Source organism: Neolamprologus multifasciatus, chromosome 9 (assembly GCF_963576455.1).
Source record: "Neolamprologus multifasciatus chromosome 9, fNeoMul1.2, whole genome shotgun sequence".
NCBI classification, from domain to species: Eukaryota; Metazoa; Chordata; class Actinopteri; order Cichliformes; family Cichlidae; genus Neolamprologus; species Neolamprologus multifasciatus.
This window is the reverse complement of record NC_140447.1, coordinates 25021205-25043438: the sequence shown is the minus strand read 5'-3', so window position 1 is coordinate 25043438 and position 22234 is coordinate 25021205. Positions and strand designations below refer to the sequence as shown.

At 39.7% G+C, this 22234-nt stretch overlaps 1 protein-coding gene across 3 annotated transcripts in view; it reads right to left on the bottom strand.

Moving 5' to 3' along the window:
• Nucleotides 1-832: 832 nt before the first annotated feature.
• Nucleotides 833-22234, bottom strand: part of map3k15 (mitogen-activated protein kinase kinase kinase 15) — a 29527-nt gene continuing 8125 nt past the window's right edge. For 2 of the 3 annotated variants that reach the window (XM_085172101.1, XM_085172103.1), the window contains 25 exons: nt 20879-21047; nt 20616-20722; nt 19193-19363; nt 18992-19104; nt 18626-18785; nt 18206-18356; nt 18014-18121; nt 17179-17228; nt 16375-16470; nt 16126-16213; nt 15848-15981; nt 15219-15346; nt 14762-14892; nt 13550-13655; nt 11791-11948; nt 11462-11645; nt 9443-9620; nt 8742-8916; nt 7558-7743; nt 7000-7105; nt 6577-6817; nt 5255-5367; nt 2910-3016; nt 2729-2805; nt 833-1902 (listed from right to left, as the gene is read on the bottom strand). In XM_085172101.1, the coding sequence (XP_085028227.1) occupies nt 1809-1902; nt 2729-2805; nt 2910-3016; nt 5255-5367; nt 6577-6817; nt 7000-7105; nt 7558-7743; nt 8742-8916; nt 9443-9620; nt 11462-11645; nt 11791-11948; nt 13550-13655; nt 14762-14892; nt 15219-15346; nt 15848-15981; nt 16126-16213; nt 16375-16470; nt 17179-17228; nt 18014-18121; nt 18206-18356; nt 18626-18785; nt 18992-19104; nt 19193-19363; nt 20616-20722; nt 20879-21047 (3331 nt within the window). In that variant the 3' untranslated portion in view covers nt 833-1808. The remainder of the gene's footprint in view (nt 1903-2728; nt 2806-2909; nt 3017-5254; nt 5368-6576; nt 6818-6999; nt 7106-7557; nt 7744-8741; nt 8917-9442; nt 9621-11461; nt 11646-11790; nt 11949-13549; nt 13656-14761; nt 14893-15218; nt 15347-15847; nt 15982-16125; nt 16214-16374; nt 16471-17178; nt 17229-18013; nt 18122-18205; nt 18357-18625; nt 18786-18991; nt 19105-19192; nt 19364-20615; nt 20723-20878; nt 21048-22234) is intronic. The other variant, XM_085172102.1, reaches the window with a different exon arrangement.

Here is a 22234-nt window from a genome sequence, read left to right as displayed (position 1 = left end):
AATTTGTTTTCCTCAAAAAGCGTCTGTTCTCCCTTAAACCGCGCTGCCAGGCTGCACGGTGTGATGGGTGTGACGGCCAGTGTGTCGGGTGTGACGGCAGGGTGTTTCTAATCTGTATGACCGATGTGACGTCATGCAACCTTCGCAGACAGCAGCACCTTGTTACGTCACGCTGAGTGGTATGACGGGTGTGACCGGTATGACGGCAGTGCGGTGTGACTGTTGCGAAGTCACGGAGCCTTCACAGAAAGTGGTGCGGTGTTAAGTCATTAAGCCTTAGCAGACGGCAGTGTGGTGTTACGTCAGGGGTGTACCATCTCACCCTCAATGTCACAAAAACAGAAGAGATGATAGTGGACTTCTAGAGGTGTAGTAAAGCATAACCCCGATCACCATCAATGGCGCTGCTGTGGAAAGATTGAACAGCTTCCGTTTCCTAGCTGTACATCTGGCGGAGGATCTCACATGGTCAGTTCACACGAACAACATACCCCTTCATAGACAGCACAGTTTGACGGGAGTGACAAACCACGCTGCCCATTAAACCACACTGCCCGTGAAACCGCGCTACCCGTGAAACCGCGCTACCCGTGAAACCGCGCTACCCGTGAAACCGCGCTACCCGTGAAACCGCGCTGCCTATGAAAACACACTACCCGTGAAACCGTGATACCCATTAAACCGCGCTGCCAGTTAAAACATTTAAAATGAAACGGCCAGAAAATTCAAACATTAATGATTTGGCAGAAACACGGAAAATGACCGGACTCCTTTCTTCCTCGCACAAATACCTGAAAACCAAGAGGTGATGCTGAAGCAAATCAGCCAAAAATTTTGCTTTTTCCAGGTTTATTGGAATTGTAAAGAACATATAATATGACAGTTGGAATAAAAAATAAATTAAATACAGATAGAGAATACAAGAGAGTAGTTACGACTAATAAATAACATGCATAAAAATCTAAAGGCAGTGATCAGCAGCAGTGATATATGTGCATGCTACATTATGTTTAATTTAAGGCTTTAGGCTGAAATGTATATTTAGAGACACACAACATTTTAAGGTAAGCAGAACAGTTTGCTTAGAAGAATGCAAGTCTAAAAGATGCAGAGCGCAATACAGCAGATACCTAAATTCATTTAATGCTGAGGACTCTTTTCATCATAGACAGCACAGCTGACTGTACCAATATACAGCAGATTTTAACATCCTAAAGCAGTGGTTCTCAAGCCATGTCCTTGACAAACAGAGCCTTGACATTAGGATGGCCAAAGACACAATGTGAAATTAAACCTATTGTCATTCTTGAACTTTGCACAATTTCAGAAACAAACTCCAGAAACATTTGCATATTTGGAGCTTGGCTGAAGGTGAAGGCAGTAAACATGACACCTGTTAATGCCACATGACGTGCTTGTACTAGGGAGCAGTCAAGTTAAAGAGGTCACATGTGACTTCTTTAAAGTGCCTAAAAAGTTCAGGGCTGTAGTGCTTGTTTAAATACAAAAAATTGTGGCACTCCTGAAAGTGAACATTTCAAAAAAGCTTGAGAATCAATGCTCTGAAGGAACATTAGGGGAGCATGTTTCATAAATATCAAGCACAAAGACAAAGGTACACACAGTAGTGCCTGCACTAAAGCACTTTGGTCTGGTCAAGTCGGACTCTACGTGGATTCAGTGAGTCCTGTACATACAACACAAAAACAACATTTTTTTAAAAAGGCACTGTAGAGGCAGAGAAAAAGGAGAGATCATGGTAATGTGTGAACATGTGCGTGTTTTCCCCACAACAGAATTCTACTCCATCATGCATTGTTTTCTGAGCGCTTGTCGTTTGCCAGCCTGTCTCGTTCTCTGTGCCGCTGGATGGCTCGCCAGATCCGGCAGAGGATTCCGCCCCTGAAAGGAAACATAGATGTTGTTACAGCACATCACAGCTACATGTGCATGTTAATTATTAGCTAACTTGAAAAAGGCAGTAAAAAAGGCTGTAAGGTTAACTCTCTTATCGCTTATGTCCTTTGAGGTAAAAAAAAAGGATGATAAAGTCTAATCAAACACATCAGTACAGCAGTCTTGTGTGGGAAATCCTGCAAGACCATATGAAATAATGGTTTGTCACAAAGCAAAATCATTCAATCTGTCATTGTTTTTGGTTAAAATGTTGCTGTTTTACTAATATGAACCTGAGTCAAAATGCTAAATCATATATTTGTGATAAGTGGTAATCTGTGGGGCTGATCTATTAAGTTGGTATGCAGTACTATAGACCATGGGAGAAGCTAATGGCAATGGGTCAACAGTTCTGAAGTATTTTATAGCTGCAAAACAAACTTTTGTTGTATGTTTGCAAAAGTCTGACTTTATTTAACTCTGACCTATTACTCTGTAACAGGAGATAACCGAGGTCAGCAGCATCGCTAGTTTCTAAAAGACTTTTGCAGTTATAAACGGTAAAATGACATCAGACCACTTCAGAAGAGGCTATTCGTACAGTGAGATACCATTAAACCTTGTGGAAGAAAAATGGTGTGATTTAACCATTCTAATGTTTTCTGGAACATCAGAGGAGTTTGGAAAGTCAGTGACCTATAAAAGGTAAATGTCAAGGAGGCAATGATGAAGATTTACTCTTCCTGTACTTGAAAAGAAATGCATGACTTTTATGCAATGTGTTTATTTCTCAGACTGCAGGAGTAGCTTTATATGACATATGTGCAGATACCGTAGATGTAGGCACCGGAGGTCCTCTTTGGTAACGTCACAAAGAATGTCTGTCAGTGTATATTCCTCAAGAACAAACTAGGACAAAAACAGAAGCACTCTTACTTTATATTGACACTTCACTGCCACGGTGCACTAGAATGATAAGCTGCACACTAATGGCCTATATAAAGATACTCAACCTTGTCTATGGTGTCGGGGTCTGCGCCCTGCTCTTTCAGCCAGTCGATGAGCTGCTTGTCTGGCTCATGGTCTGCTGGGATGTGGTGGATGGATGGAGGTGAAATGTCTGAAACGACAGGTATAGGAACACTTTGCTCAAAGTACATGTTGATCTTCAGTATTAACCCTTTCACGCATAGTGGTCACTACAGTGAGCAGCTAGTCAAAGGCTGTTTTCTTGTATTTGTGTCAGTGTTGATGGTATACTTGCACATAAAACACTACATTGGACACTGATGTGTCACTCCATACGCTGCCACCCAATTGTCGTTTAATGTTAATACACTTGTATGACGTGTTTCATTGTAATTACTGTTATTTAACCCTGTCGTGCATGAATTATGACAACCTCAATCAGGATTTTTCTTTTAAGTACTTTATTCATCCTTTTATGCCTAAAGATAAATAAAATACTTAAGAAAAAAATCCTGATTGAGGTTGTCATAATTCATGCGTGACAGGGTTAAAGATCTCTTCTCCATGACGGCAGCACAAGAATGTTGGATCATCACTTTGGCATCTATACATGTCAAACTAGCTGCACAAGCTAATTACAGGCTGACGTGCAACTTCAAAGAGATGTACACTAAACTTGACAAGGACTTCAAAATAATGCCTGGGGCTTTTAAAAATAGCCGCAACGAGAAAAAGTCCCCGGCAAAGAGCCAAACTCAAACCACTGATTAATGCACAGCTCTATCTTAAATTCACAGGATAATCTGAAATATATACACATTACCACTTAACGTTCTGCTGTCCAACTGTCTGACCCCCAGATATTTGAACTGCAATATGTGGAAGTGGAAGAAGTCTTTTCTCTCAATATATGGATCATCAGTAGAGGACATAAAATTGATACCTATCATTATCATTGGGTGCAGCACTCTAAAGAAATTAGAGTGATTGAGAGACTGCACTTTCAAATTTCCATTAGGCTCTCAGGAGGGTTTTAAACCAGCTGGATTGGAGATTAATTACACTAAAGAATAGAGTTGAAATAGAGTCTTGGGTAAGGAGACTATAATGTCTTTGAGAAAGATTCAAGGGAAAGGCATTTGTTTAGATTTAAAACCTTCCTGTTGGATTAAGCTGTACAATCTATTTCCCCCTACTTCCTCTTTTTCATAACAGAAGAAGAAAAAAGTGTTTTTGTGTCATGATCAAGCAGTTCTGAACATAAGCCCTATATCATTAACTTACTAATAGAAATAGAAATGTGCAATAGAAGCTGCTAAAAATGCTATAGCATTTTGTATTTTTCCACTGTTTATACTGGTGGAGTATAGAGTAACTAACTCTCAATTACAATTTCTGATCCCATCTGCAGAAGATTTAATTCAAAACCTGAAACAGGATTTGAGGAATTCTTGGTTTTCAGATTTCCACAAAAAAATACCATAAGCATTACCACTGAGAGCAACAGGTTTCCAATTTTTGTCATTTTTCCTCCGTACTCCTATGTAAACATTAGATTTTGGAATTGCTACGCAACACAGGATCACACCCACACCCATCTCCATCTGCACCCTGACCCATGGAAATCACATTTTATGGCTCTGGCCTGAAGCCTTCACTCTCACAATGGCTCTAGTCTTGTTCAGCTCTTCCTGCAGACTGTGTGGTCATTCACTACCTTATCTTTTCCATGGAGTCCAGAAATCTTCCCATGACTAAACTTTGTTCAGATGCTGGTAGAGTTTATTGCTCTTGGCTATCTGGCATTCATTTGTTTGAGATTAGAAGCCTCACGCTAGCAGTCGTAGTACCTACATATCTGGTTACGAGTTTACATTCCTTTTTATTTTGGGTGGGAATCACGTTTCAGATGTAAAAACACAACCTACTAAGTGTCAAGCACATGTCAGCAGTGCTGAATTATTTACAATATTATCTGTGGAATATTATCATACATTTGTAATCAATATATTTATTTTTTCCATATAGTGTTACCACAACTGAACCCTAACATTATTATCCAGTATTTTTTTCCTGATCGAACTCCTTATGGATATGGATACAGGGTCACTTATCTAATTTTATAGACTGTGGTCTCTGATTTACAATACTTCTTTTTCAGAAATTGCAACAAATTAACAACATTAAATAACATTAACTCTTACTTAAATCTCTATTATCTGATCTCATCTTAAACATGCAAATACCTTCAAAATGTTCCTAGCCTTCTTCCCTGGAGAAACAAGTCTTTTGTGGAACCAGTTTAGAAGTCAGATTGTAAAAGTTAAGCATATTTAAACATGGCACTTTTTCTTAGCAGGGATGGACATGTGTGAGTGATTCAGTTTACCTGGGGGTCTGTGTCTGACTCGGACCAACTCTAAATCATGTGTTCTCTGCTGCAGGGTGGCTTTCAAGACCTGCTGGTACTCCTTCTCCTTTTGTAGCAGCTCATCCAGCAGCCTGCAACAACAACAATTTCTGTTAAGTTAATTTCTATAGTTCCCCCTGGTATACACGATGTAAACATGTTTGGACAAACTATTTTATTACTGAAACTTCCTGCTTTGAAATTCCATAGTGGAACTGATTTGGACACACGCATTAATGTCCATTATTGGTAGGAACTATAGCTACACAGTACAATGGCTAAATACAAGAACTGCATTAAAGCGCGTTACACAATTGTTAAACAAGCAAAAATCCCCAGTTCTATTTCAGGAGGAGACATAAATGCCTTTGGGATTATCTCATCTCTAGTGTAAAAACCACGCCAAATCAAATATGCAGTAAGCAGCTAAAAGTCGATTTTTACATTATGACTAAATCGACATATACAAGGACAGGGCTAAAGTGCACATGCAGTTTTTACAAAGTCAACATGAGTATCAGACTGTTCTTTGCAGTCCCATTTCCACTGTGGTACTTATTAATAAAGTTTCCACAAGGCTATCTCAATTAAAAATTCAAATGTCTGCAGAGAGTCAGCTGCAGGTGTGTTGTTTGAGAGTGTTTGAGAGGCAAACATGAAGCAGAAATGCTGAGAACAAATACCAAAATCTGAATGAATGGTTGAAAAAGATTAAATCTAAAGTAATGAACTAAAGCGTCTTAAAGTTTAAGTTACTACTACACAAGGAAAAGCTAAAAAAAAGGTGATGATGAAATCACTGATCACATGTCTCTTGATGGTATGAATGATGACATTATTACATTTGATAGATGCCACTCACATGACCGCATTTGTGAGCCAGTAAGGAAAAACAAAACAACTTGAAATGCAAATGTAAGAGCTGAGGAAAACCCCTCTCTGTATTATATAAGCATGGTGCCAGTAATTACCAATAATAATAATAATAATAAGTAATAAGGTGATTACTGGCACCATGCTGTTATTTTTAATGTTTTGTGTATTAGGACTGTGCAGAAATTTGCTCCATTTCATGCCCCTGTGGGTATGTCAGCCACCTATCATAAACAGCCCTGAAGAGATAGTGACAGTGTACGTGGGTATGCTTGTAACCTCACGCTCTGTCCTTGTTTTCCGCTTCCTGCTTCAGTTACAAGTGGAAACCTGTGCATGCAGGCCTGGAGAAAAAATTCCACATGAGCCTGTGAAGGTTTCCAGCTGACCTTAACCGTGGTAAACAAAACATTTAATTAAGTGGGTACCTGTTGGTTTCGTGTTTGAGCCTGCCCAGCTGGGCGCCTAGATGATGTTGTGAGCGTAGATGTTCGTGGGAGTGGGAGGAGTTCACAGTGCTGACCGCAGAGTGTGTGGGATCGGACGTTGTCCCCGTCTCGTCAGTTTGCTGCACTAAAATGGGTCCAAACTCTGCTTCCTCCTCATCGACCTCGTCTTCCTTCTCTGCTCCCTCGCACTCTGACGCCGGGCCAAAGTGGGTCTGCAGCTCTATTGTGTTAGTAAAAAAGTCATAGGTCAAGGTAATTGATGTTATGTTGTTGGCTTTCTGCGTGCACTCTACTACTTAAACTACTAAACCATAAATCGGAAAAGTAAAATAGCATGGATGTTAATGTCCACTAGATGGAGTAAAAAGCTTATGACAGGCTGCAGCTGCCAGAGATGCCCACCTGGTATAAGGATGGTTATTGCAGCCTGCACAGCTCGTCGGATGATGTTATCCATGGCAAACATCCAGTGGGGTTTAATGTGGTGATTTCTCAGGACCTTGTTCACCTGAGAAGGTCAGCACAGACATTTACAGTATAGACCACTTTTATTTGTAGTTTCTTTTCAACACTCACAAGATTCCACACTCACTATAGCTGGTTGCACATTTATTCGATTGTTTTTGGCAAGATGTCTAGTGGAAAACGTGCAAATACTTTTTAGGGCCTTTTTAATTGGCAGTTAAGGACACCAATTAAAAAACAAACTGTCATTATTGTCAGAGACGAAAGGTAAAGAAAGTAAACTGAACTGAAGTCTTCTTTCTGGGGAGGGCAGAGGAGGTAGCACTAATCATCTACAAATCAAAGGTTGGTGATTTGATCCCTGGCTGCTCCAGTTTGCATGCCAAAGTATCCTTGGGCGAGAAAATGAACCCCAAATTGTTCTGTAATGACACCATTGGAATGAAACCATACGTGCGTGTGTGTGTCTGTGTGTGTGTGTGGGTTAGTGCTGACCGAGTCCTGGAAACCAAACAACACCAGCTGAATCTGGTTGATGGATGTGGAGTCAAAGTCGAGGTCCAGCTTGAGCTTGGAGATGGTGGCCGCCATGACGCGCCGCTCCGGGGAATGGATGAAGTCTCGAAGGATGCAGATGATCTGCTTGATGTGATCGATGGACAGCTGGAGATCCTCGCTACCCTATACACAGTTTTAGCAGAGTGTGCAATTTAAGCCTAGTGATCAATAACTGTAGCATTACAAGCCCATATTATTACGATTATTATAAAAAATTTAAAAATTATTAGTGATTTTGTAGATTTTTGTTCCTGGTTGGGTTTTATCTTTATCTTTTAGGATTTTACCCTGTGCACTTTCTTTATCAAGCACTAGGAAAGGATATTAGTATTCTGAAAGACCAATTACGCCCCCCAATGGAAGAATCAGGAACAACAGTTATTTTAGATTGCAATTAGGCTCCCTGTGACTGCACTGGATTCATGGTAGTGAAACAGTAATGACAATCTGTGTTGCAAATTGGGGTATAATATGAAGCAGGTCTAACATAGCCAGGCTTTCTTTGGTTTGGTAAAATCTGAAAGCCCAGCTGGGGTATCATGATCCAGATTTCATTACGGTGGTTATCAACTCTTCCCATTAACCCCAGCTTTCTGCTTAGAGCTCTGTGTGCACTTGATTTGATGTATCACTTGACTCTTCTGCACAAAATGGATCAATGGGACACCGTCTACTCCAGAATCATTAACAGATGAGCAGGCAGCAAAAATTTCTAGATAAAAACTGCAATTTGTATTAGTATGTATGGCTCTGTAGGTTATATACATAAAATATATTCCTTCAGCAGAACATCTACACCACTATTATGCAGTACTGTAAATAAAAGAATCAGTGATTTCCAGCCTATATTAAATTCTCAACATAAACTGCTCCAAAGCAGGTTGTGATTAGCAGAAGTTACCTGTAAAATGTGGCTTATGATCTGCTCTTGTTTCCCGGAGACAAAGCCACTACTTTTATAACCAAAACGTTAAACTGGGTCTTCCAGGAAAGCTGAGTCATCATGTTTGCCCAGGTGAACAGACCTTTCTCTCCACAACAATATATTGTCCCCCGAGTGTGCTTGTGGAACCAGACTTATATCTCCACTCTATATATAACACAAGTAGACACACACACACCTGCATGTGATTTTCCCTGAGGTTGGAGATGACCTTTTCCTGGTCTTCATTGAGGACCTTGTACAGAATGGCCCGTCTCTCGCTGTCCTTCTTCAGCATGAACAAACCACTGTCCCTGTCCTCAGGAGATGGGGGAACAGAGCGGTCCTCTGATACTGAACCCTCATCAGGCACACTGCAACACACACACACACACACACACACACACAAAGTTACCTGAGACGCACATAAAACAAGACATGAAGTGAACAGATGATTTACAGCAGTGTGCTCTTTAATTTATTTACAGATACAAGCCTCTCCTGGCTACTCTGTGTGCAAAGGAAAATGCAGAAGTAGCATGAGTCAGCGCTGCGTGACGTGCATGCATGCGTGCACATTGGTGCTCGACTGATGTGTGCAGAGCCACCAGCTGAAGCTTGTAAAATTATCAGGACTCGTTAAATTAGTATTGTAAAAGGCAGCGGAGGACGGTGTGAGTGCAATAAGGCCACCTGCTATCTGCACACACAGATGCACTCGTTCATTTACATTGTTTCACATGATCTGAGCTTCAGCACCAGCAGTAGGATTTCTTTGCAGAAACACATTGTTTCATTGCTCTAATAATTTGTAAAACAATATTTTAAAAGGAAACAGTTTTCTTAATGCCATCCGATCTCAGTCTGATGCAAAATCTCAGTATGTGGTTTCAGACACACCTCAGGTAGGTAGAACTGGGAGGTTTGAGCAGATTCTTGGAGCCAGAGCTTTTCCTCTTGTCAAAGAATATGTCGTGTTTTGCGTCGCAGTCGGGACTCACAGAGCCGTGCTCACTGCTGCTACTGCCAGCGGCCTCGCCTTGCACCTGCACTGGCAGGGAGATGTTAGGGATATAGTCTGAAGAATACACAAAAAGAAGAATAGGAATAAGACATGGGCAAGACAATTAAAACTTAATACACTCACACATAAGGACATTTTGTCCTTTACCCATACTCAACTTTATTATATGACTTTTTATGGCCATTCACCATTGCATTTCATCCTGCTACTTGTATCACACCTTCAATAAAACCTAGTGACCCAACTCCACTGGCAGTGATACATGCCTACTACCATAACACTGCCTCTACGATATTTGCCAGATATGCTTTGGATAATGCTGTTTCTCTCCTTCTCTACATATTTATCTTCCCATCATTCTGGTACAAGTTAATGTTAGTTTTCAGATTCAGATTCAGAAGACTTTATTTATCCCCAAGGGGCGATTAAGAGACTGACCTTGCCGACTGTGCATACAATACACATACAAATTCACATTGGGGAGACAGGCCATGTCAAAACATTTTTTCCAAAACTGTACTGGCTCTTTTTTTGTTTATAAAATTCTGCAAAGTCTAATCAGGCGTTCTTGTTTTATTTTAAATGTGTAACCAGGTGTTTGCGTCTTGCTTCGTCTGTATTTCAATTCACGAAAGTGTCACCTGATTGTAGAATTTGACAGTAACACACATATTTTCTCAAGAGTCTTAACTAACAGTCTTGACTTGGTTAGTTAGGCTTTATTAGGAAAAAACATACAAATTTGACAGGTTTCTTTGGATTTTACAGGCTAATGATGGTCTCCCTCACATTCATTGGACTCGCTTTGGACTTCATATTGAAATTCTCAGTAAAAATCTGCCAAATGCACGTTCAACACTTTAACTCAAGCTCTTTTATTTGTGTAATTTGTCATGAAATAATGAGGGAACAGTCCACACCTGGACATGAAACAGCCTCCCCGTCAACTGTCCAATTACTTTTAGCTCTGAGAATGAGGGACTATCTATAATTGACTGTAAATCTTAAACAGTTAATGTAATGCTTTTGTCAAACCCCTTGAATTAAAGCTTTAATCACATGATTTTTTTTTAATCCACTGTGGTGGTTGGTCAAATGTTGAGGGTTAGGGTAAGGAAGCCTAAATGCAATAATGTCATTTTCTGTGACATAGTGTGACCTTCACTGTCACAGTCCAGGGTCAGTGACCCAGTGTTTTAAGTTTTGTATCATTACTGAATTTTGATTTTGTCATCATTTATCTTTTCTAGTCTTTTGGGCTCTGTTTCTGTGACCCACGGTCAACTGTATCCCCTAGTCAAGTCTGCGTCTGTGATGTTTCCTGTTTTACTTTGAAAGTCTGTGTCCTATGTCAACGTATTGAGTTTGGCTTCATCTTGGTCTTGTCATGTCAGATTACTCCCAGCTGTGCTCTCCTTCTGTGTCTCATCCCCCTCGTTTTCCCTCAGTGTATTTAAGCCCCGTGTTTCTCTTTGTCAGTGTTGCGTTGTCTGTTATCCATGTCATAGTTAATCATAGTCAGTCTGTTATTCGAGTCATCGTGTATCATAGTCTATCATAGTTTCCTTAGTTTTCATGTTTCCACCCGCCATCAGCCAAATAAAGGCTCGCTCTTTGTTTGAATTCAAGTTCTGTTCTCCTGGGTCTGCATTTGGGTTCACATCTGAAAAGCACCGGCTGCTCAGCTGTGACAGTGAGAAATTTATGTGGTTTTATAACCTCACACAAAGGGAAGAAAAACCAGTTTGGACATTACTTAACATGGTTTCTCACCTGTATTTTTTAATCAAATAGCACTACTATTTACATGAGCATCACAAAAAACATGCAGTAAAACCAATTTGGAAATGTGATGATATTTTAGTGGCATTGTAGTAATGTCCGTTTGTATTTACCTGGTGATTTGAAGGCGATCTTACTCTTCTTGCCCTTGGTGTTGTGCCTGACAAAAGTGTCTCTGAGCAGGTCCAAGGCGATGGCCCTCTTGTGAGGGTCAGGCTCAAAGCAACGTAGAATAAATGACTTGGCCTCCTGTGACAAAGACTCCGGAATCTCTGGGTGAATTTTAAACATGCCAACCTGAAGTGAGAGACCACAGAGATTTAGTGTTAGAAGAAAATAAACATGTGTTTTGCAAATAACTGGACCGCTGAAGGCTGGAAACTCTATATTCGAAGGTTCATAAGTAAATACGCAAACTAACACAAATAAGCTCAGTGTCTACCTTAAACATGGCTGCCTGTGGTTCCCCCAGCTCATGAAAGGGAGGTTTCCCAGTGGCCATTTCTATAATGGTACATCCCAGGGACCAAATGTCAGCTGGTGCCCCATAGCCTCGAGGGCCCTTGTCAATTATTTCTGGAGCCATGTACTGCAAGGTACCTTCAAGTAGAGAAGTATATCGTGTAAGCATTTGCAACACATAAAGAGATGCAAGAGAGTCAACAAATCCATTTTTACTTGCAAACCAAAACTATGAAGTAGCAAAAGGCTGTTAGCTAATATTTTTTTTAACAGTGTATAACCTGACTGGACATTTTATTGCATGGCCTTGCACACAAAGTGCAATCTTGCCCATCTGAGGCGAAGATTAAAGATAGATAGATTTCAGAAGAATTTTATTTTGTCTCCCAGTCTGCTCAGAAATTCTGTGCAGATTGGCATTTGCTTACATGCTTGATGTAAATAGAGAGCCAGCAAGAGCTATAAAAAAGGAGAGTGAGACAAGAGCAAGTGATGCTCCAGAGAAGAAACAGATAAGGAAACACACACACAGACAGCTCCTAATGAAAGGTAAACACCCTTCTGCCTCTGCTTGATTAGCTAATCTAATTACACACCTTGCTGGCTGCTGGAGAAGGCCAGATGGCCAATAAATGTGTATGTCAGTACATTCGCATGCACTCATGTGTCTCTCTGTTTCCATAGAGGCTGATTGTGGCTCTTGACATTTTGAAGGTTATTTGATATTTACACTCATAGTCTGAGAGTGAGCATATCTCAGACTCCATTTATGCATCTCAGACTGAATTAGTCTATGTATGACAGGTCAGGGCTCGTGTGTCTTTTTGTGACATTGGAGTTAAAGAAAAATGAAATTGCTCATTGTGCATTTTTCTTCCAAGCAGAACGTTTTTAAGTTGTTCACGTCTGAGAACTTCGTGGGATTACTGTTATTACAAACTTCAACTTAATCCCTGGGCTATTGTTTGAAATTTCTGTGAGTCACAGCTCCACATCTGTGCCAAAATGAACAGTCTTTGCACTCTCAACAGTTGAGAGAGAAACAAAATATCTCTGGGGATAACTGGGGAACAAGTAGAGATAGTATGGAAAGATTAGTTAAACAATTAAAGTTAAATAACTGAGCAGATCTCAACAACTTTGAACAGAACACTAACAGGTTCCTAAAATGAATAAGTAGCTGAAAATAGACAATGAACAGTTTAAATGCTTAGCTAACAGCATAAACAAAAGGTACATGAGCTAACAGCTTTGGGCTGTTAGCCCAGCTAACAGCTTTGGGCTGTTAGCTACACAAAAACAGGTGAAATTAGTCACCATTAGCTGTTACATGGAGTAGCAGCTAAAAGTAGGGCATGAATGATTTTAATAGTAATACTTTTGAACAGTTTGAAGACTTGTGTGTTTGTGTACATTGCACATGGCTCTCGGGGTACATCAGATGAAACCACCGTGTTAAACTATATTCTAGCAATAATGACTCTTCTCACAGAGCAAAACTGACACAGGAAATATAATATGAATTGTTTTTTATAGATATTGTAATATTGAAAGGCTGTTTCTTTTATTTAATGCCTTTGTAATCTCATTGTTTCGATTTTAGGTATATTTCAGCATTTGTTTCTAGTTGTTTTTTGTTGGGTTTTTTTTTTATGTTTTTATGGGTTTTGATGGGTGTTTATATGTATTTTAAAACCCGTTGTAAAATTCAAATTCTGCAAGATGATTGAAAAGGTTACCTGTGAATGTTTCTGTACAGGGATTGACTCCTGCCAACCGTTTTGAGGTACCAAAGTCAGAGATCTTCAGAACACCACTGTAGGTGTTAACTAGCACATTATCACCCTAAAAAGAAACAAATGAGGAGAGATTTAAATGCATTGAACTATGTGGGTCATTATTATTTAAACTGAAGTCTACAGAATTATCACCAAGTACTTCCCCATCAGTAATGGGGTTCCACAAGGCTCTATTCTTGGCCCTGTCATTGTTCCCACTGATCTTCAGTGCTGTTTCTTTCTAGTTCTTTTTTTTTCTCTCCACCTATGTGATATGCATATGTATGCAATTTGATAGGTTTCCCTGGAGTTCTGAGATTTTCTAAGGGGCATGCCCACTAACCCATTCTCATTGGATCTTTGGTCAGCCCACCTCGTCTACTAATTTCTCGCCTGCAGTACGAGGACCAGCTCTTCAGTTTTGCTATTTGTACACATTTATGGCTCTCACTGTCTCAGGTCCCTCTTGTGTGTCAGCTGTCAGCAGTCTCTTAGCCTCATTTCTAAAGTCATTCACCCATAAACCTACTTCTGATTTATCTGCTTGCTCACTCTCGACCAATTCAGAACACCTATGTCTCAGGCACGTCAAACTGACTGATGTATCTTAACATGAATGTACTTTTGCAGGCTCAGATGCCAACTAACACAGTCTTAGCTCAGAATGACCAAAGCTGACTAAAGACACCCTGAAAAAAATCCCTCCAGAAATGTGACATTGATGTAAAACAATAGGAAATCATGGCAGCTAACAGTTTACAAGCTTATGAGAATAAGAGACAAAGTAGCCAAGTGGAAAAGTGTGCAGCTTTGAGGGCGAGAACCAACATGAGTGTCCAGTATGTGGTCGCCTTTGTGCATCAGACTTTGGCCTGAGATCCCACATGATGGTACACAAATGAATGGTTTTAGGTTGGACTTGAGGACCACAATACTTGACCATATATGTCTCAGTCAGCAAGAAACTCGTTCATCCTATGTAATGCTCAATACTTTAATGTATTTTCTTCCAGACAAGACAACTTTGTATCCACAAGCTCAAACCTAAGACTACTTGTAAATGTCTTTAAAAAATAATTTTAACTTGAAATTCACTCATAATGACATTTCACTCTATAGAGCTAACAGCTGTCTTCCTCAAAGATGTATCATGGCAGGTGGGGTTCCTTCTACCTTGATGTCTCGGTGGACGATCTGGTTCTCATGCAGGTATCGGAGACCTTCCAGAATCTGTCTGGTGTAGAAGATAATTGTTGCCTCCTTCAGAGGACCCCATTTCGACCGTAACAATGCAGACAGACTTCCTGGAGAAAAGAAAGAAGGCGTGTCCAAAGCCTATCTTAAAGGTGGAAAAACACCCAGCTAGTTAGACTAATTACCAACTCGGTGGTCATAAGCATAACTCTCTGAAGTAGATTATTTGTGCATTGCAAGCTTTAGATGAGCTTTAGAGAAAACATCATTTAGACACAATATCTTATATGTTGTTTTTCTGCTTAAGACATTTTTTTGCCTTTTCACTGAGGCTAAACTAGATGTATACTGCAGTAAGGCTACCTAATAGGAGGTAACACAAGACAGCTTCTATTACACAGAACTGTGTCTCTTTCTGTGGTTTGTACAAACATACCTCCAGGCACCTGTTCCATGAAGATCTTAATGTATCCATTCTCAGAAATGGAACCCAAATACTGAACAATGTTCCTGTGCTTCAGGTACTTGTGAAGAGCGATCTCTTCATGAAGGGGCTGAGAGTACCTGTCCACGGAAAAGAAAACAGACATCAGAAAAGACAAATTGCATTTCGTACCCTTGCTTTGTGTGTTATTTGTGTAGGTTCTGTTTTATCATTAACTACATTCACATTGGTATTAACACTGGAAATAACATTATCTGTTCATTGTCCAATAATCCAGACACATTTGCTGCAAAGTAAATCATTAAAAATTAAATACTGGTAAAACATTGCTGCAAGGTCCTATTTGTTTTTGTGTGATTTAAGTTCAACTGTAAGATAAAGACTGTTTGCTCTTTGTGTTACTACAACATAATAAACTCTTATATACTAAATGCAATTACTGCATTTACTTTTATTTATGTGGAAGAAAAAAAACTGAATTTGCCATGAGTTCCCAATTCAGTAAAATTTAAATATTTTAATTATTATATATATTAAGCAAATTTTATGCATTTCTTTTGTTTTGTCAGCTATGCCAAAAAGACTTGGAACCATGAATGTAGGATGGTATGTCAACCTACCTGCTGTCTCTTTCAGGGATCTCTTTGATGGCAATTCGGACTTGGTTGCTGAGATCTCTCCCAGCATACACCACTCCGTAGGTGCCACGACCCAACACTACCCTTTCCCCTGTCTCATCAGTGTCATATTCATACTGTAGCACAGAAAAACAGGCATAGAAATTACATATTTGCCATATTTTACATTAAATATCTCACACACACATATGTGTGTGTGTGTGTGTGTGTGTGTGTGTGTGTGTGTGTGTGTGTGTGTGTGTGTTCAAGCTCACACTGACCTCTAGCGTATCTCCATCACCCTCCCCCTCCAGCTCCACAGCATTCCCGGTACCATCAGATATCATCTCTTTCACCATGGAGCAGAACCTGAAACACATAACCAGACAGAAACATTATTACAGTTATTTACAGTTCTAGGCCCTCAGATCACATCTGCGCATATATTATGAAGTGTACAAACACAAACACGGACGGACACATGACAAACACACACCTACACAAACACATCTAGAGGTGTTTGTCCTCACCGACCGCACTGCTCCTCAGTAGAGAAATAGATCTGGAAGTCATCCGAGTTATCGTGGACGTAGAGGAAGCAGCAACGCTCATCGAACTTACTGATACTGCAGACAGAAGGGCTGCATTAGGCTGGGCACTGTTCTTTAATTTATTTAACTCTTCCTTATGCTGTATTTTATAACACAGTCCTTTTCACAGATGAAAGTAAATCTCATTAGCGTGCAAAAAACGTACATTTGCTCACAGTATAATAATAATACATGGATATAAATGAATAATTTAGATTGGTAAGCAGGAGAGCAGACAATCAAATATTGTTGAGGGATTGTATTCTAACACGAAAAAAAGTTGTTTTATTCTATAGCCAGACTTTTACCTGGATCTTCAAATTGTATTTAAGAGCATGGGTGATGGGGTTTTTTCACAGTAAGCACTGGCCATTAACCATGAGGAATGTCCTTACTGATATTTGCATTTTTATTTTTCTTTCTTCCTCCTCCGGTTGCACTGAGTAATTGCAGCTTTGCACAATACGTCACTGTTTTGAATATTGAGGCTGAACAGGTCAGCTGGAGATCCCTAATGATGTTCCCGGCAGGTAGTTCTTCTGTTTACTTCTTGTATTATGGATACAGCTGCAGGGAGCCACAATTTATATGCTTGCTTGCACCACTCCTAAGTTCCCTGAGTTACTACAATTGCAGCCCAGGCCCATAAAACCACAAGAGAAATTTGAATTGAACAAAAATGTACGTTTTCTATTTATTTCTATTTGTTTTTATTGCCTAATCCTAAACATGTCTCTTGTATACCTAATGCCTTTGATGGACATTGCAGTGAAGTTCCACTCATGAATACCTTTCTGTAACAAAAAACAGAAGTTAATCAATCAACAAATAAAGTGTTTCAGCTCTTTCAGCTCAGTAGGTTCTAGCAGGTAAATGAACAAATATGCATATATGTATATGTTTGTGTCTACTTAGTTGGACGGCTCCAGCCCTCTAGCATTTCTAAATGAGCATAGGTGAAGCAAATTTAGTTAATGCTGGCTCAGCTTTAAGTGTCTGCAGCACACTTTTTCTTTTTTTTATTCTACAATGATGAGTCAACAATCTTTAAACAGACTCCACATGGATGCAAAATAAAACTTGAATCCCAGAACTATCTGAGCCCAAAACTCCATGTACCCCTTACAAAAAAATTAAAAATCAATGAAGCAGCATTAAGATGTTTGACTACAATTAATGTGAAGTGTTATCAAACTTGGTTTCACTATAATGTGTTTGATCAGTGATCTGTGTAGCACTGCATGTTAAACAAAATGCAAGATGTAGGCTAATTTAAATGCTGATATAGCATTTTGGTGGTTTTTGTTATTTACTGGTAATACTGGTGGTACTTCACCCTGGTATACTCGGGTGCAATTAAAATACTGTGCACAAAATGAGGGTGCAATGAGTTTGTGTAATTACGTGCTATTCAGTCACAATATGTGATGGAAGATTTCACATCAAAGTTCCTTCTGTTTTCATACAAGTTGTCTGATTTAGTTTAAGTTTTAATTAATTTTTATTTAATAGTTTGAATTTTTCCGAGTGGAGGACAATATTCCTAACAGGAAGATGATTAGATGGGCAATGCTCTGACCGTTTCAGCAGGAGAAACATGCCAGATGGAGACGTTCTTCTCTTCAGCCTCATTGTTGATAGATACATAGGACGGCTGGTAAACTTTGGTCGGCTCCAGAATCAGCACCTGTAAACACAAACACCAAAACATTTGATTTTGAACCCCTCAGTCATCATTTTTCAGCACGAATGCATGTATGTGTTTACATACTGGAAACCGCAGTCTGTTGGTGGTGCACTGCGTGGCCTCGACGATGATGTCCATCCAGAAGTTGAGTTTCTCTCTCTGAGGAGAATGCTCCAAATTTTGCTTTTTAAACCTTTGGATCAGCTGTAAGTTCTGCACTACTGAACGCAAATACCTGGAAGAAAATACAACCGATTATAATCATTAAAATAAAAAGCATCACAATTCCTTGAAATTTTGTTTTCGTAAACTGTTTTTTGTAGCATGTTTGGGCTTGCTTAAATAAAAGAGTTACATTATAAAAACAAATGTACTTTTGTAAGATGAATGTCCTGATACTTCACTACAACTATGAATGTGACCAAAATTTAAAACTAATCTTTATTATGAAAAACATGCATTGACATTGCAACTTTTATATATTTACAAGATCTTCTCTCTTACCAAACAGGTGGCTTCAGCTTGAAGAGCTTCTCTGCAGCCTGAGTAGCTTTAGGAATGTCACTCGCTAGCATGCTAACGGTGAAGAATTGGCCGACGTCCCAGTAGTTATTCATCTTTTCCAAGGAACCCTTGCGCCCCAGCAGGCTGTTCAACCGCACCCCTGATTATAAGAAGACAAAAAGTGAACATTGTAATTGCAGTCTGATTGAAACTGAAGTGGCATGGTCTCAGCTGACTTTTGTACCACAGAAATATCAAGAAAAGGAGCTACTGAACGCAAACTGAATGCTGAAAATACACAACTTAGGTGTTTCACATTGACTTGAGAGTCCGCTGAGAACAAATCAAAGGGGGAATCAGGTTTACCTATTTTTCTGAGTTCCATGGAGCTCTCGAATTGCTGGCCAGCAACTATGAGGAGGACAGCTAGGTTAATACCCGAGTACAGAGTGGGCTGCAGCTCAAAGCCCTTTCTGTACCTGACAGGTGGAAGAGGAAATACAGATGAATACACACAAGGAAACAATAAGATGTGAATAAGATGCATTTATTTCTGCGTGTTCTCACCACTGAATGGCGTTGTCCCTGTTTTTAGTGTCTTTGCAGTCAGAGTCGAGAAAAATGTCCTTGTAGATTCGTCCACAGAGGCAGAACATGTCTGGTGCAGGATGTTCGCAGGACTGCAACACCTGCAGCATCACTCTGAGAGCCTGCTCCCTGTCTCCAGGAGCATTCCTCCTGCACGTACATGCAAAAATTCATGTGCAATAGTGGTTCTTAATGACAGGGTGAATTTGATATTACAGGCACATGAAGGAAAACACCTTTATTACTTCCATAGTAATTAAAAGTGCAAGTACCAGCCAGGTGTTGCTAATTAAATGCACTTGATAACTGATCATCAGCCTAACTACCTGCTCAAAAGCAGTTTGGGCAGTTTACTGGCCTGGAGTATTCGGGTGTGTGTTAACACAGGAGTGGCTGTTCTAGCAAATTCACCCTACGATCAGATCTTGTAATGTTTACAGAAACTTCAAACAAAAAAACAAGAGCTACAGACTTTAAACACCTCAGTTAGCATGTTAAATGTTAAAGTTAATCACAGTACAATGAGAGAAAGCCTGAACAAGCTGCCTGGAGAAAGTATCTCTGCAGGGCAGCTTAAGTTTGGAAAGTTCCATCTGAACAAACCGCAAACCACCAGAACATTATCCTTTGGACAGACAAAAGCAAAGTGTAGATATGTGGTCATACTTGACATCACCATGTTTGGTTAACCAATCACAGCATATCAGCATAAAGACCTTATATCAACTGTCAGCATGGTTGTGGAGGGGTGACGAAGTAGGCTTGCTTTGCAATCACTCTAGAGTAAGTGTGAGGTAACCTTCCAACAGCTAAAGCTTGGCTCATGCAGGATTATGCAACAGAACAATAATCCTGAACACAGCAGAAAATTTACAACAGCATGGCTAAAAAAAGAAAAGACTTGCAAAAGTCCAGACTCCAATTTGACTGAAATACTGTGGGGGAACCTTAAGAGAGCTGTGTATAAACAAGTACCTGTAAACCTCAAACAAAAGCAACATTAAAGAAAATGTAAAAGGCTGAGCCAAAATCCCTCTACAATGCTGTGAAAGGCTAAAACGTCATACAGAAAATGAATACTTCAAGTTATTGCTGCTAAAGTTGTTAAATCATACAGTATACTTAATTTTCCCTGAACAACAAAAATGTATCTTTCACAGAATGCTAGACTTGTGGTCTATTGCATTTTTGACATGCAGTTGCTACATTTTTAGCTCCTGATATCACCATACTACATATTTTATGGTGCATTTTATATGATATGTTAGCATGAATGTCCTTAGTGAAATAAAGGCACAAAAAACAAACATGTGGGATCCCTAAAGATAATTAAAGAAGATAAATCTGCTTTACCACAGTGTTTGGGCATTAAAATGTTAAGTTTCATTCAGCTGCTGCGTACCTGTTCAGGGCAAAGGAGTAATGAAACTGGATCATGGGCTGGGTAGCCAGATCACATGTTGGCAGCATCTCCAGAGTCTGCACCAGTTTCACCATGGCATCATAGTCCTGGTTGTCAGAGACGCCACAAAAGGGGCATTAAATTTGAATCTAATGATAATGCATTTAGAATATCAATGTCATTCTGAACTTCAGTCTGTAATAACTTTTAAGAAGTTCCCAGCTGATAGAAAGAAATGAAGGTCATGTTTGATGTGTTTGTACCTGTATATCTCTGTAGGAAAACAGCAGGTTCATGACAATGTCCTGTGTTAGGACCTCTGTGTTATCAATTCGGAGTTTAATGCGTGAAAGCTCCTTAGCCAGCTCCTCTCCCTGGTACTTCTCCCTAGCCTTCCTGATGTCGTTGAGCAGGGTGTCCTTAAAGGAAGCACTATATGTACACAGACAAAGAACAGAGGAAGAAAAGAAGCTTTCATTTTAATGTTGATCTAAAGCACAATTTTTGACCTGCAACTTTAGTGGACCACCCCTTATTTTGCAGGAAACAGACATTACTTAATAGTAATCTCATCAAAACAGTGAGTGCTAATGGTCAGTTGGTAGTACTAACAAAAAGCTATGAACAATGATCCTCACTATAGACTCCTACAGCCGGAATACTGCATTGTGCAAAACAAATGCATGGAACATCCCTAGAATAATTACCTCCAACTCCTTTTTAATTTTATTTCTAAAGCACCTAACATCACAAAATGCTTCACGACAAAATACCAGAAGATAAAAACAAAAGGTAGCCAAACACAAGTCTAAAAAGATTCGTTTTTAGCAGTTTTGTGATAGAAAACACAGAGTCCACCTATCACAAGCTCAGAAGGAGCTTTTCAGAGTCGGGGGGTTACTGTTGGAAAAGCTCTGTCTCCTTCAGCTTTTAGCCTTGTATGATGCACAGCTAGCAGGCCCTGCTCAGATGACCTCAGGGACGTGCTGGAGACAAAAGGATGTAAAAGTTCACTGATGTAAGCTGGTGCTTGATGGACTCTGAAGTTAATGGGGAGACAGTGCTGCTGAGTCAGCAAGGGCGTGACGTGAGTACTCGGAAGACATTGTGTGAGGCGTCATAGCAGGTTTTGCTTAAACAAGCAAAGAATGAATCACAGTAATACAGAAGGGATGAAATCTGCTTGATTTTCAGTGCAGAGTGTGCAGATAACACCAGTGCCCTTACACACGACATTGGAGGTGGAAATTTTGACACAGATTTCTGTTATAACCTAATGTTTCTTGTGAACAGGCTATTTTTGTTCATGGTTTAAGATGATACATTTGCCAGTGACAACTCATTTAACCAGTGTTGACAGAGCAAATGACTCATTTTAAAAGTAAATGTTAAGTTAATTTGAGATAAATCTGATGTTCCAACACTTTGCAATATATTTAACATTTATCTTTCCAGAACACACCAAATAAAGCACTTTTACTGTACTCTAATAACATACTATACTTAAGTATGTTATTCAGATGGTGTTTTGTAAATTCTGTCTTACGTTATTACTTTACACTTCCGTTTTACTACATTTCATAACTAAGTATGGCACCACATTTAGCTGAAAGCCTATA